At 54.2% G+C, this 14,153-nt stretch overlaps 1 protein-coding gene across 1 annotated transcript in view; it reads left to right on the forward strand.

The window, feature by feature from the left end:
* TGME49_228070 (hypothetical protein) overlaps window positions 1-13,721 on the forward strand; it is a gene marked incomplete at both ends in the record, with an annotated part of 30,306 nt that extends 16,585 nt beyond the window's left edge. The window contains 12 exons of the mRNA XM_018780193.1: window positions 395-840; window positions 1,165-1,256; window positions 1,584-1,771; window positions 2,109-2,187; window positions 2,750-3,042; window positions 3,538-3,647; window positions 4,252-4,543; window positions 5,347-5,756; window positions 6,480-7,413; window positions 8,048-8,107; window positions 8,790-12,533; window positions 13,047-13,721. Of these exons, the coding sequence (XP_018636088.1) occupies window positions 395-840; window positions 1,165-1,256; window positions 1,584-1,771; window positions 2,109-2,187; window positions 2,750-3,042; window positions 3,538-3,647; window positions 4,252-4,543; window positions 5,347-5,756; window positions 6,480-7,413; window positions 8,048-8,107; window positions 8,790-12,533; window positions 13,047-13,721 (7,323 nt within the window). The remainder of the gene's footprint in view (window positions 1-394; window positions 841-1,164; window positions 1,257-1,583; window positions 1,772-2,108; window positions 2,188-2,749; window positions 3,043-3,537; window positions 3,648-4,251; window positions 4,544-5,346; window positions 5,757-6,479; window positions 7,414-8,047; window positions 8,108-8,789; window positions 12,534-13,046) is intronic.
* Between the last annotated feature and the right edge of the window lie 432 nt (window positions 13,722-14,153).

Below are 14,153 nucleotides of genomic sequence, written 5' to 3' on the forward strand. Positions count from 1 at the left end.
GTCTTCATTTTCTGTGCTCTACAACCTACACTAGTTGCCTTTTTCCTCACTGCGCCTTTGCTATGGCTCGGCTTTCTGCTAGAGGCTTGGGCGTTGCCTCTGGAATCTGGACTTCCTAAGAAATCTCTTGACACTCCTCGATACAACAATAAGCGGCTACCGTGTGCGGATGCTCCACCTCGAGAGTCTCCAATAAGACAGTGTAAAAGGTAACCTCACTCGTTTCGCCAGTCGTTCATTTCTCTTTCTGAACTGGAGAAGCACAAGCCTTTTTGGTAGCACCTTTGGGGCTTGGAGAAGACTCCCGTGTTCTTTCTGTTAGTATGTTTTGCTATTGAATATTTGAGTTTGTTTTTCTTGCTTGTCGCGGACGTGTGTGGAACTCGTTCCTCAGGTTGTGTTGCGGTTCTTGCTGAGACTCTTTGAGACGCGAGGCGGGGTCGGATGCGGCTTTCAGAGCCTCGCGTTTCATTTGCCCGGCCTTCGAGCTCCGAAGAACGCTCTGGAAGACGGCGAGGCCAGAAGAGACAGACGAAAACGGCGACGTCTGGACGCCGACGCAGATCATCCAGGCTCAGAGGACGGCAGCGGGAGCGAGACAGAGGGCGAGAACGAGAGGCGAGAAACCCACGACGAGAGAAGGACAGAAAGAGACAGAAAACTCCTCGTCGGCAGACGCCTCGTCCTTCTCCACCGAACGCGAGATGTCCGGTTCCGCTGCCACTTGTGCGGCTGCCTGTACAGCCTCATTCGAGCCCTCAAACACCACTATGAAAAAATTCACAAAACAGAACTCCCTGCAGACTCCGATACTTTTGTGCTACCCTGGGAAAAAGAAAAGTACGCACGGTTCAAATACAGAGAACATAAGTGTGCATGTATGCATATATTCAAGGATGTAGGCGAAGTGGAGGTATGCATGTATATGTATGCGTAAGCCCATGCAGATGAGGCGCGGTGACGCGCTATACGTAGCTGTGGCCGGGTGCTTCTGTCCTTGCATATCTATCTGTATATATCAGTACATCTCTGTGTATGTATATCCATATATCTACATGCATAGCGGTCGGTGGAACGAAGCTTGTACATGTTGCAAGAACTGATAAGGTGTGGCTAGATACGAATGCAAAACCTGGAATGCAAACGTCGGTCGTGTGGCTGCAGGAGACTCCAAAGGGTCCAGCAGGCTCAGGAGCAGAAGCAGCTGGCCCTTGCATTTCGGCGAAAACGAAAACAGAAAGAACGAGACGACCTCGGTAAGCTATCGCTTTATTTTCCGCTGCATGTGTTTCCCGCTGTCACTTCCCTCATTTATTTGTCATGCATACCTCCCAGTACTGCTTGCGTGCCTGTCATTCCCCCTGCAACCCCAGAGACAAATATCCACATCCATACATATATATATATATATATATATATATATATTTGTATGTGTCAGTATTGCCATGTAACGTTACGGACATACATGTGCATGTGACAATATTGTTACGCGCACATTCGTTGGTTCACTTGTGCCAAGGGGGTAATGTTTAGACACCTTGCATGCAAGCTCGCGTGGTCTTGCGTGTCTGCTGCGCCCCCAGGAGGCTCGCTGCCTCGGTCCGGGAAACGGTTTGGCGGCTGCCAGCCGTTGCAAAGCAACGAGCTTATCCACAATTCTCATGAGAAAGAGGACGGCGATGACGAGGCTCTTTCACCCTTGCATTTCAGAGACGAAGAAGCGTCGCTCGTTGACACGACCGCATCCTGGCTTTCAGACAAGATAGGCAAGGTGGGTGTTTTGCCTGCTGTTGCACTCACTCATGCTTCGGCCCGACGGCAACCAGTTGGGGATTCATAGAGACGGAGAGGGAACGCTTCAAGGATATGTAGGGAGAGAGCGAGATCCAGACGTCTGTAGAACGGCCGATAGAGAAGTTGATGGATCTGTCAATAAAACGACCAGGCGAGACGTACACATGTATACATATATATATATATATATATATATATAGATAGATATATAGATATATATATTCAAGACATGGCTGACATATATGCAGAGGTGGGTTGAAGAGGCCCCCATCGTTGTCGGTGATGCCGCGCCGTCCGGCATGCGTTTCTTTCAGGGAGGACCCGGCGGCAGCTCGACAGCGGCGGGACTTCTCTCTGAGGCTGTTCAGCGATTTCTTCGGGCAATGCGAAAAGGTAGAGACCGTCGTCGCGTTTTCCTTCGTTTTGTCGCCTTTGGCGGTCTTCTTCTTTCTGCACATCTACAGTCTAAACGGACTTGTTGACGGGTGCACTCGTGTGTCTCGTCAGCTCTCTTTCGAAGCGATTTCCCCAGACGCCCTCTGGCTGTACATTTCCAGGTGGCTCGAGTTATACAGTCCTCAAATCATGTGAAGTCATCTACACACGAATACGTGAGTCGCCCAGTAGACCTTTCTTCCCCTCCGCAACAATACAAACATTTGCATATACATATATATATATATATATATAGATATAGATATAGATATAGATATAAATAGATATAGATACATATGTTTGCATCTACAGTCGTAAATGCACGAGCGCACGGTTGAACGTCCTCTTGATCAGCGGAGGTGCAGTCACCAAGTTTCGTTCCATGATGCCTAGGTTTGTCGGGGCCCTGGAAAGTGCTTTGTGCATGCGGTCGGTGCCCGCGTCACCCCCCCCCCCCCTCGCTGCCCCCCTAGATGGTGACTTCGTCAAAAACAAGGTCTCTGTCTCGTTTTCTTTACAGAGGATGAATTTGGTTTTGTCACTGCGAGCGTTGTGGCGGAGCGCCTGTTCGTCGCTGCTGAACGTTTGGCGCGCGCTCGTGGCTCTTGCTCTTCTCCCGGAGGCAACGGAGATTTCGACGCCTGCGCGTCTTCACGTACTGCTGTTTCCTTCTCCTCGTCTTTCACTGGCGCTCCTTGGTCTTCTCTCTCTTCTTCCAATGCTGCTGCGTATGGGAGACAGGACAGCGCCCTCCCCAGTGTGTTTGGGGTCGACGGCAGAACGCTCCCTCCGGTCTCACATCCTGTGTGGCAGGTGCGTCTGGGCGACGAGATCCGAACCGGGTCTCCTCTAAAATCGAAACGGAGTCTTTCAGTTGATCCTCAACCGAATGTCGACCTCGTCACGGCCCTACGGAGTCTGCACGTTTACGCTTGTTCGGCTTTTTTCATGTCTCTGCTTGACTGTCCCTCTCTTTCCTCGTTTCACACGTGACGCTCACTAGCAGTTTCTGATCATCTCTGCTGGTCATCGGCATCGCCGTTCTTCTTTCGTCTTCTTTTCCTGCGGTTCCTCTTCGCGTGTGTTGATTTAGTCGTTGTCTCGGCTACTCTGACCTCGCGTCGCACATGACGCTGTTGTTGTCTTTGTAGTTGCGGTTTCTACCTGCTCGTGATCGTCGGCCGTCTTTTTCTCTGCGACGCTTCAGCGTGACTCTTTTTGCATCTGTGCCTCCCAGTTGAAGGTATTTCGGTTGTTCCACTCTCTGTGTTTTTTCCTCTAATCTCTGTCCCGGTTCCTCCCGTGTAGATCTTGAGCTCGCTCTGTAGCGCCACCCTCGACCCCGCCGCCTGCATGCATGTCTTCTCCTTCCTCATGTTGCGGCGCCCAGTCAACTACCGGGCCTTCAACAACTACCGGTAGGTCTCCTTGTCTTCGACGTCGAAGCGAACTCGGAGGTTACTTATTTCTTTCTGTGGTGTAATTAGTTTTTGGACCCATGTTCTGTTCTAACCAGTGTAATACGGTGACGTCTTTCTGTCGCATATATATATATATATATATAAATATGGCGACTTGTCCTCCCGTTTTTCTCACGACGTGTGGACTTTCGTTTCTACTGTGTGAAGAGTGGGTCGCCGACCATCTCGTACGGGCGCACGGTAAAGGCGCCTCTCTCATCTGGTCTGCCTGTTTTCACACTCCCGATGTGTGTGGCCTTGTCTCGCCGTTGCCTTAATAATCCACTTGCCTGTGCCTGTCTCTATCTCAGTCGTCTGTCTCTACATCTGGAGTTCTCGTATGGTGTTGCCTGTTCTTCGGCTCTCCTTATGCGTGTCTGCCTTCCGATCTAGATCACCTTCTGCGGTGTCCCTCTCTCTTCTTTGTCTCCATCTCTCTTTCCTCTCGTCTCCTCTCTTCTTCTCTCTGTTGGCCCCGTTCGTCGCGTTGCTTTTGTCCTTTCTCTTCTGCAGCACTGTCTGCTTCTGCCGGCTTCTCTCTGCTCCTCTCTTCTCTCCTCAGGCGCTTGGCAGGCTTCGAGCTCAGGAGTCACGTGACCTCGTGTCGCATTCCGTCGATTTTCGATGCTCGCGCGGCATCTCTGGAGGACAGCCTGCTTGACTCTGAACTGTGTGCCTTGGCAGACGCAACGCTGGCCCCCCAGCCTGCTCCTGTCTCCTCGTCTGTCTCATTTCGTTCCGACGCCACTCACCTCGGCGACGGTGCGCCTGCAGATCGCCTGCTCTTGCGCTCAACGCCTTCGCCTTTGTGGGGCGCCTCACCCTCCGTTCAGTGCATGCGAACAACTTCACTGGTGAGTGCACTGATGTGGCGGAGAAGCTCCTTTTCAGTGACCTGGAAAACTACTGGCCCACACGGACAGTGTTTGAATCGAAAACCGAGAACCTGTTCTGAATCCTGTGTCGCACCGAGGGGCAATGTCCACGTCCTCGGGCTCTCGATGGTTCGCAGCTTCTGTGTTGACCGCAAACAGTCGAAATACGTCTCTGTGTCGTTTTCTGAGGAATCGACGCGTCGGTTTGCGCCTGAATCCTTCCTTCCTGTCTTGGAGGTAGACACGATCCAGATGAAACATTATTCAGGAATCACATACGCAGCGACTCAGCGATTCGCATCCCCTCATGACATCCTTTTTTTCGTCCCTCCGAAGCGTTCTGTGTTTTCTCCATCCCACTCTCTTCCCCTCTTCTGCCTCCGCTTCTTAGGTACGCGCCTTCACTTAGTTCTTCTTCTCGCGTACTCTATGTGTTTCACTCTGCTCGCCTCTCTTCCCCTGGCGCTTCTCTCTCGTCCTTTCTTTCTGGCGTTCATCGCCTCCGCTTTCGTTACCTTCTCGCGCCGTCGTTCCTCCGACTTTCTTCTTCTAGCGTTGCCTGCAAAGCGTGTACCGGTGTCTACGGCACAGCCGCCACTCGCTCTACCATCGTCCTCTTCGTCTCTGCCGTCTTTCCTTCGGGGGACTCTAACGTCTCGACCAGTCCTTCTTTCCTCGAGACGCACGTCCCTTCTCGCCTCTCACCGGATCCCGAGTTGTCCCTGAAGTCATCTGATGCAACTCTTTTAATAGGACACAGCCTCTGTGCTTTCTGTAAACAGACCTGTCGACCCCTCAACTGTCCGAGAGTCACGCTAGCGAGGACGGTGTTGAAAATGCTCTTGCTCACTCCTCTCACGCACTATCGACCCTTCACCGCCTTCGAAGCGGCCCAGGAGCTCCGAGAAGGGGAGTGGAAGGCTATCTGGCGGCTCTGGAGTCTCCGGGGCTGGGTGACGCATGTGAAGCAGCCGCTGCCTCACCATCTGCTGCCTCCTCGAGCCAGGTCCGCGTCGTCAACTGCTTGCGCGAAGAGCCGAGTCCGAGCGGGAGGACGAGGCGAACACGAAGATGCGAAGGACGAAGAGAGAGTCGCCGACAAAGGGGAGAAGCGAGACGCAGGCATCACACGCAAGTCGCCTCTGCATGCGCTGCTTGCGGCGAAATGCAGACGATCCTTCGCCCTCAGCGCGTAAGTCTAAAGGCGAAAGAAGAGACAACTGCTCATGGAAGAGAGAACCACAGTGGAAACAGAGACAGAAGGAAAGAGGGAGAAGGAAGAAGAAGGCCAGAGAGAGACGACCCTTGGGCAAAGGAGAGAAAAGAAGAGGGGATACGAACTGAAAAAAAAGAAACAGGGGGAGGACGGACGTAAACACAGCCACGGTCCGTGACTGGTTTCAGAGCTTTCCACTCGAAGGGCCGTCTGGCGAACTCTTCACAAATGCAATCGTTTTCTGTAGCGACGTACACAATTATACACGCATGTCCATGGGTCTATATGAACGGATGATTGATCGGTAGAAAGACAGATGAATAGAGGTAGATTTCTCGTATAGATAGATATTTAGCTGTAGATATATCTAGGTATATATTGAGAGAGAGAGCCAGATTGGCAGATAGAGAGATAGAGAGATAGAGCGACATCGACCAATTGACAGATGACAGATCGCTGTATAAATGACGGGAAAGTATTGAAGAAGTACGACTTGGGACGTGTATATATATATATATATATGGCAGTATATGTGAGAATGAAAAGTGCATGTACCTTTTTGCTGCGACGCCAGACGGTCAAGTCTTCTGACGTGCGGAGTGCGTGGGCGTCCGCGGCCGCCCAGTGGCTCGCGAGTTTCAATTCCGAAGACCGCACAAGAGTCTTCGGTGTTTGATTTCAAATTGTGTCTTCTCTCAGCGGTGCTCGGGCAGCGCTGTTTGGCAAGCTGCGCGGCCTCAGATCTCTCTCGGCATGCTGTCACGCAATCCTGGAGCAAAGGGAGTCGTTCGAGTCTTGTGAAGGAGACAGTGACAAGCAGAGCCTCAGCACCGTCCCGTTGTCGGACTCACCGCAGTCGCCCCGCAGCGCGTCGCCAGGTGTCTCTTCGCGAGGGGACAGAAGGGCGCTCGACTCGGACGACGCGAGCGACACACGAGAAGCGAGGGAGGGAGGGAACGTCGAGAACCACTCACAAGATCCAACCGAAGAGGTAGCACAAGACGCAGCAGAGGCTCTCGCGGAAGAGACGACGCGGGCGACAGCAGCGGAGAAAGCACGCGAGTCAAGAGAGAGAGCGCCGAGAAAGCGAGAAAGGGAAGCGGTCGCGGAGGCCGAGGGCATCCCTCCGTCCGCTGCTCCAGGAGAAACGAAGGATGTCTCGTCTTGTGGCATTTCTTGGCGAGAAATCAGCAGCGCATCTCTGGGCGTCTCTCCGGCCTCCGCGCTGATTCTCTTGGAGCGCATGGCGCAGGAGGATCTTCTTCTTCTTCCCGGTTGGGAAGCAGACGGCGAAGGCGTATCTCCGTTGCAGACGCGCGTGTACGGAGGCCCAGGAGACGAACAGTCAGACGCTGACGCTGCCGACGAGAGAGGCGACCCTGTTGAGCAGTACTGCGCGCGAGTCTGTGGGATGCTGGGTGCTCCGAAGACAGGCCGGAGAGCTGCGGGAGAGTCGCCAGTCCAAGGCGACGGCACCGGAGGAGAACCAGCTTCCCAAGAAGGACAGAGGCCTCAGAGAGAACCGGGTCAAGCAGACCCAGTTTCGCTTGGAGACACCCGAGGGTCTCCCGTTACAGACGCGGCAGAGAGCACGAAAAAAGCGCTGAGGCCAGAAGGCCAAGACGAGCAGGAGGTAGGCAAGCAGCTGTGGTGGGGACGGAGTGTTCAGAAAAGCGGACTTCAAAGAAGATTCTGCAAAGCATGCAACCGCCGCACTGTCGAGTTGTGTGCTGTTTCACTTATTCGTCGGCACGCGCGAGCAAAGGGCTGGTTGTCTATCGACACAGAAACGCAGAAAACGGAACCATCGTTGCATGCGTCTCGAGGCTGGTGTTCCTCTCTAAGGAAACTGGCGCTGTCTGTTTTTCGGTGACCCTCTCATTTCCCTCGAGACACAAGTCAGCTCTCTTCCTTCAACAGTTACTGAGTCCTCATATGCAGGCGCAACTGTCGCACGCAAGGTAGGGGCAGGGCCTGGGACCAGTGAACGCGGGGGTTCAACCAGTTGGCGAGAGGGACAAGTTGGAGAGGCATCGATCGGGAGACCGATGAGTCGCCGGCCAACGTGTCAAAGTGGCAGAAATGGTAATAACGGTTTCCGCAGGTGAACGAAACAATTTTTGTGTATTCGGCGAACAGACTGTCGACAGAACTAAGCCGAACCGCAGAGTGGGAGATTCCCCCTGTTTGTTCCAGATTCGCAGGGTCCGATGAATCCGTTTCAGCAGTGGGATATGCATTTGCTTGGTTTTTTTCTTGCTTTTCAGCCTCTCGCGGACGAAGCAGCTGACGAAGAAGCGGCAGACGCTGAAGGACTTCTGGACGATGTACGTGTGCAGCGCGGGGAGTTTATTCCTTGTCCCAGACAAAGGCGGCGAAGAAACATGTTCTCGTCTTTGGGCCGCATAGGGATTGAACGCTTCTGGAACAGACAGCTGTGCCTTCTCGCGGCCTCGCGCCGATTCACTGGAGCTCTCTGACGCACGTTTCTTTTCTCCTCCTAGTTTTCTGGAACTTTCGCAACAGTGTCTCACGTGACTCAGGTGACACCGGCAGTTTATGTGACTTCCGCAGAAGGCCATTGTTTCTTCTTGTATTCTTGGAGTTTTGGGTTTCCCTTGAGGTCGTTCTGCGTTTTGGAGTTTCACTGTGTTTTCCCTGGCGTCTTCTCTCGACTCTCCAATGCTCCGCTCGCGGCGAATATTCTTCGCACGCATGTATTCTCTTCGCATAGTTTTGCTTTGTCTTTTTATCCCCGTTTCCTCTGATTGCTTCTGCACTGGGCTCGCAGTCCAAACCCTTTTACCCCCCATGCCAATTCTGTTCTCCGCCTTTCGCGCGTTGCGTTTTTTATGGCGTATTCCCTGTGCGTCACCGCTGTTCCACCGCTGCTTCTTCTGCGTTTCTTCTGCCGTTCCACCCCGCCAGATATCTCATTCCACATTTCGTTCCCGTCCACTGTGTCTTCTGGTGTTTACGCCCCTCTCTCTGCTTTGTCTTTTCTCACAGGAAGACCTGGACAGGAGTCTCTTGCGTCTTTTACTCGAAGGCACAGACGCGCCCTCAGGCGCGGCGCTGCCGTCCCACGGAGACGCTCCAACGGCATCTGCGGAGACGTCGGCCCTCTTTTCTTCTTCTTTCTTGGGTGTCGATGGCGACGACGACGACGAAAAAGCTAGAGACGAGGAACAAGAGCAAGGCGACCGCGCCGCTTCCCTCGCGGCTCGCATCGTCGAAGGAGGCGTCACAACTCACTTGCTGCGTTTGACGCGTGGCGTGCCGCGCCTCGCAAGTCTGCGCATGCAGTCGCTGCGCATGCAGCCTAACAGATGTTCCTCTACGCCTCAGAGAGAGGAAGGAACGTCGAGGGTGTCTCCGAACCTAGATCGCGTGTCTCTCACTTCCTCCGCATCGGAGGCAAGGCTTTCTGAAGGAGCCAGCGCGACGGAGAGAAGACGCGAGTTTCACAGGCTTCCCCAAAGCAAGGCTCCAGACTCTACATGCGCGAGTCTTGGGCAGGTTCGTGGTTTTTCTTCGCTGTCGCGCCGGCCTCCTGTTTGTTCTTCGGCGAGTTCGCCTCTCCCACCCCCGGGGTTCCATTTGGTCGATGGTTTTCTCGGCGCAGCTAGCGAACAAGACGCCGTCGATCCTTCCATGTTTCCTCCCGCTTTCTGTCGCGGGTCTTCAGCATTTGCAGCTTGGGCTCACTTTGTTCTCGCCGCGTCTGGCGGCGCCAGTTTCGGAGACAGTGTCGGAGACTCTTCGTCGAGGGTGGTGTGCGACGCGCGAAACGAAAACGCTTCGCGAAACATCTCCGGAGCTCCCGTGCTGGAAGCTGGCAGTGGCGGGTTTCCGCTCTGCTTGCCAGAGTTCGACGAAGACCGCAAATGGGACTGGTGGCGAGACGCAGCGACCACGTTGCGACTGCATGCAAGTCCAGTGTATTCGCCGCATCTCTTTCAGGTGCATTCGGAAAAACCGTCTCCGAACACCAACGAAAGACAGGGAGACCTGACCGCCGATGGAGGCAGCGTGAAAGCATCGGCCGCGACAAGCAGGCGAAACGCAAACAGCCAGAACCCCACGCTTGTCGCAAGGCTGTCTCTGACGGACACAGAGGTCCTGGAGTCTGCCAGTTTGAGAAGAGAAGAACAGGGTCATCCCGAAGGCCCCACAGGAGACGTAGGAGCCGTCCCAGAGACCCGAGTGCATGCGCGCGCGCGAAACGCGGGGGCGTGGGCGGGCGCGGCCGAGCCGGAACCGCAGAGTCTCTTTTTGAAATGTGACAGGTGCCCGCATGAGAGCAGACATGAAGAGGGTGAACCTGGAGGTGAAGACGAAGACGAGCGGAGCGGAGGAAGAGCGACCGAGGCAGGCGAGACCTCGTCGGTGAGCCGGGGAGCTCGCGTGAGCTTCATTCACGAATTCTCCGTTCCGTCACAAGGCCCTGTTCTGGACGAGGAGGCATGGCAGGTGTTCTTCAATTCCTCGGGGCCGGAGGCGGGAGACGGAGAGGACGAAAGGAAATCACGAAAGTGCAAGAGAAAGGGAAGACAAACCGCGTCTTCTGTGGCCGCGGAGCGATTCGCAGCGACGGAGGCAAGCAGATCGGAAGCCGGGCGAACGACGATGCAAGATGCATGCATCAAGTGCGGGATCAGAGCGCTGCATGCGCTAGCTGTCCGCCTCTTGACGCGTCAAGCTCTCCTCCCGATTCTTCCGAATCCGCTGCCTTCAGATGGTGCCCGCCTCCTCCTTAAGGCACTGGAGAGCGAAGAGGAAAGCAAAGAATGGAACCGCGAGGGCGCAAATGGCACGGATGGTCCCGAACCGAGAGGGGGGAGTGCATGCCGCGCGCAGGTCATGGGTGGAGAAGAGACGAATCTGGGAGGCTTAAAGTCGAAGAACGCACGCGGAAAGAGGAATAAGAAGGGCAATCTGTTTCCGGAAGAAACAGGGCCGACGCCTTCGTCTACGAACTGTCACGCGTCTCGTCTCTCTTCTTCTGCATCTTTCGAGTGTTGCTGTTGTTGTCTATGTTCACCGCCACCTTCGTCTCAAGCTCTCGCCGTTCTTCTTCCTCTCCTCAAACTTACCACCTTCGTTCTGGCCTGCACAGCCTCGACCAAGGCCGACGGCATGCCTGCATGCACCGCGTTCCAGTTATTTCTCGACCCGACAAAGCGAGACGCTGTTCTCAAGGAACCGGCTTTCTTGCAGTTTCTCCGCTCATCCGGATCCCCTCTGCAGGGTGCCACTACCTTTGTTTCTTCCTCTTCTGCCCATCCCTCTTCTTCTTCGCCTCCCTCGTCTGCTCACTCCGCTTCCCGTTCCTCTTCTTCGTCCTCGCTCCGCACACGCTGTGGTTCGTCTGGGGAAGCAGTAGAAGGCACTGCGTACCGGGCACACGGCGGAGACAACGCGTTGGCGGATCTTGTGGAGAGCCTTCGTCCTGCTGCGGAAGCGCTGAGAGGGCGGACGGAGGAGTCCGAGGCAGAGACGGAAGGAAGCCGAGACATCCGAGCCAGCAGGCATCAGGACGTCGTGCCTGCAGCGACGGCAGTGAGCGAAGCGAGTAGAAGACGCGAAGAAAAGCCGGAGACAAAACGTGAGGACGACGCCAACACTGGAGCCGAGGAAGACCTTTTGAGTGCCGCGGTGGGACAGGCATTTCTTCTGCTTGTTTCTCTTCTCCAGTCGCTCAGATTTCTTGTCGTTGTCCCCGGCGCCCACGACTGGCATCTGGTCGACGCTCAAGAAGCCGCGAGGCGCTACTGTGTCCGCCGTTTAGAGGTCATCGAGGACCATGTCGGAAAGCTGAAGGCCGTGACCGGCGATGGAGAAGAAGGACGAAACGAAGAGAACACAGTGTCAGAGGAGACATCGTCTGGAGAAAGCGGAGGTGTTGGACGGACTGCACGGCTTGTCGCCTCTTCTTCCTCTTCGTCCTCTACTCCTTCACGAGACAGACCAGTGCTGAGTTGCGGCGTTTCAGAGCCTTCTCCCTCTCGCCAAAGGCCGTTCTTGCCTGCATTCGTGAAATCTTCTTCCGTTCTTGCAGGTGTCTCCCCGCTCATTCACGAAGTGTGGGGCGAGGCCTCTGTGGACCTCCTCGAGTCCAGCCGCCGGCTGGGGGGGTCAGCGCAGGTCTGCAGACAGGGATCATTACGGAAGGTGCGTGAGAAGGCGACTGACACGGAGCTTCGAGCTTCAATTCCAAACGAGTGTGAAGAGAAAAATGCCCCCTCTGTTTCGCCGGCCCTTAGCGCAGTTCGTGGAAAGCCTCTCCTTCGCATCTCTTGCGTCACACGTATCGCGCAGCGTTTCTTCGCTCGCGCTTTCTTCGAACAAAGACACAGTTGGGCGGCAAGAGGTCTGATCCCCGCGCAGGGGGAGACGACGATGAGAAACGGACGTCTTTCCTTTGTGCCACACAACAGCTTCTCGCAAAGAGACAGGGGAGACAGCGTATTGAATGCGTCTCGGCACAGAATGTCGAACTTGGACAGTCTCGAAGAAAGAGACAGAAATCAAACTGCAGGGGCAGCAAACGCATGTAGAGAAATTCGCGGTGAAGAGCCAGAGACGACGCAAGAACTCCGATCAGGAAAACTTGCTACCCTTCAGCGAGACATCGTCCCTGTGGCTCCCTGGCTTCGCCTGGATGGCCGCGTGCATGCATCGCTACTTCAGCTTCTCGCTCTCAGGTGCTGGAGTCTCCTTACAAGCAAGCCTGGAAGCTCAGCAACAGAGGTGAGGTCACGGACTCAGTCGGGGGATTGCGAAGCCTTGAAAAAACCTGGCGCAAAAAGCATTCATTGAAGTGCTTCCCAATACCAAAGAAACACGCGCGGTCGCGCGGTGGCCTCCAGTCGCTTGAAGCCCCAGTGATGTATGTATGTATGTATGTATGTATATATATATATATATAGTGTACCCTGTATGTACCTCGTTATATAGGTAGGCCTACCTTTGATTTGGGTCAAGCGCTTGCCGTTGCTACTAACGTCTATGTTTTTGTATGGGTTGCTTCGACAAAGACGAGAAGGAGCCACGATTCCAGCTTCCTAGGTGTAGGGTTGTGTAGAGATGTCTGTCTCTCTCTAAGATGTACGAGACATCAGCTCAATCTGTCTGGTGGGCAGCATCAATTATTGTGACTGCATATATATATATATATTCATTTTTCTTTTTCGAGGGTGCAACATGGGCTTTACTTTAGTGTTTTTCACTTTCTCCCTGGAATTGGTTTCTGTTTGATTGTAGGTGAAGGACATGTTGGCAATATTGGATCTCGCAGACGTCTCTTTCCTTCTTCAATCGTGGACACGGGATGGCCTTCTTCGGTGTGCTTCCCTCCAACCTCCTCGTCGATCTTCCGCATCTCCTTCTGTCCGGACTTCAGCGTCTTTTGTGTCTTCTTGCCTTTCCGGTGTCTCCGGTCCGCCCCCTGTCTCTTCGCTTTTGCCCGAATCCGACACACCCACAAGGCTGGACATTTCGGCTCTCTCCGCCAGCCCCGCGCTTGGCGACCCCCCCGGCGACCGCATACAGACGGAGCCTGAGACGAAGCGAAGGTGTCATGGGCATTCTTTGTCTTTCAGGAAGAAACGAGGCGAGGAGTCGGGAGAGGAGGCAGCAGCAGACGGCAGTGAAAGAGAGCTTTTGTTCGGTGCCCTGAAAGCAACCTCAGACGCAAAGTGCAGCAGGGCAACAGCAAACTGGCCCGTGTCTCGTCGCTCGGAGACACATGTAGAACAGATGAACGAAACGATAGACAGAACAGGAAGACGTCAGAAGCTGTCGTCTCTGTCGACCCTCAGCCGCGTTACAGAGAAGGCGCAGATTCTTGCCTTGTATGCCAAGACGCTCTACTTCCCCGAGCGAGCAGAAGATGTTTTGCCGGAGTTCCGCGACTTACTGCTGCCTCATTCCCTCTGAAGAAGCGAAGATGTAAATCCGAGCCAAACGGAAAAAGAAAAGACCCACAGAAAGTACGGAAAATCCAGGGTGACCGGCAGGCAGTGAAACCGGATCTCATCAGGTTTGACTGAACTACCAAGTGACTTCTGATGGTTCTTCCCTTGCGATTTATGAGCCACGAGGAACGGGCAGGTGGCATTTTTATTTCACGCATGCGATTTGTCGATATATAGGCGTTCTACTGCTTGATTACATCCGGAGACCGTTCTCGTGTGTGCTGTCTATGTGTGTAACAATTACTCAGCATTCAATCGCTTCTGCCACTTTTGATGTTATCACTGGTTCCCTGCCTTCCGTTATTATGTCGCGCAGGTTCCCAGTCTTGCGTATTTGTCGTTCCTTGTCTATAGCACTGGCAGAGCCTGTCGGATGTCTCGTTGCGTCTGCGCT

The sequence above is a fragment of the Toxoplasma gondii genome, chromosome X (assembly GCF_000006565.2).
Source record: "Toxoplasma gondii ME49 chromosome X, whole genome shotgun sequence".
Taxonomy (NCBI): domain Eukaryota; phylum Apicomplexa; class Conoidasida; order Eucoccidiorida; family Sarcocystidae; genus Toxoplasma; species Toxoplasma gondii.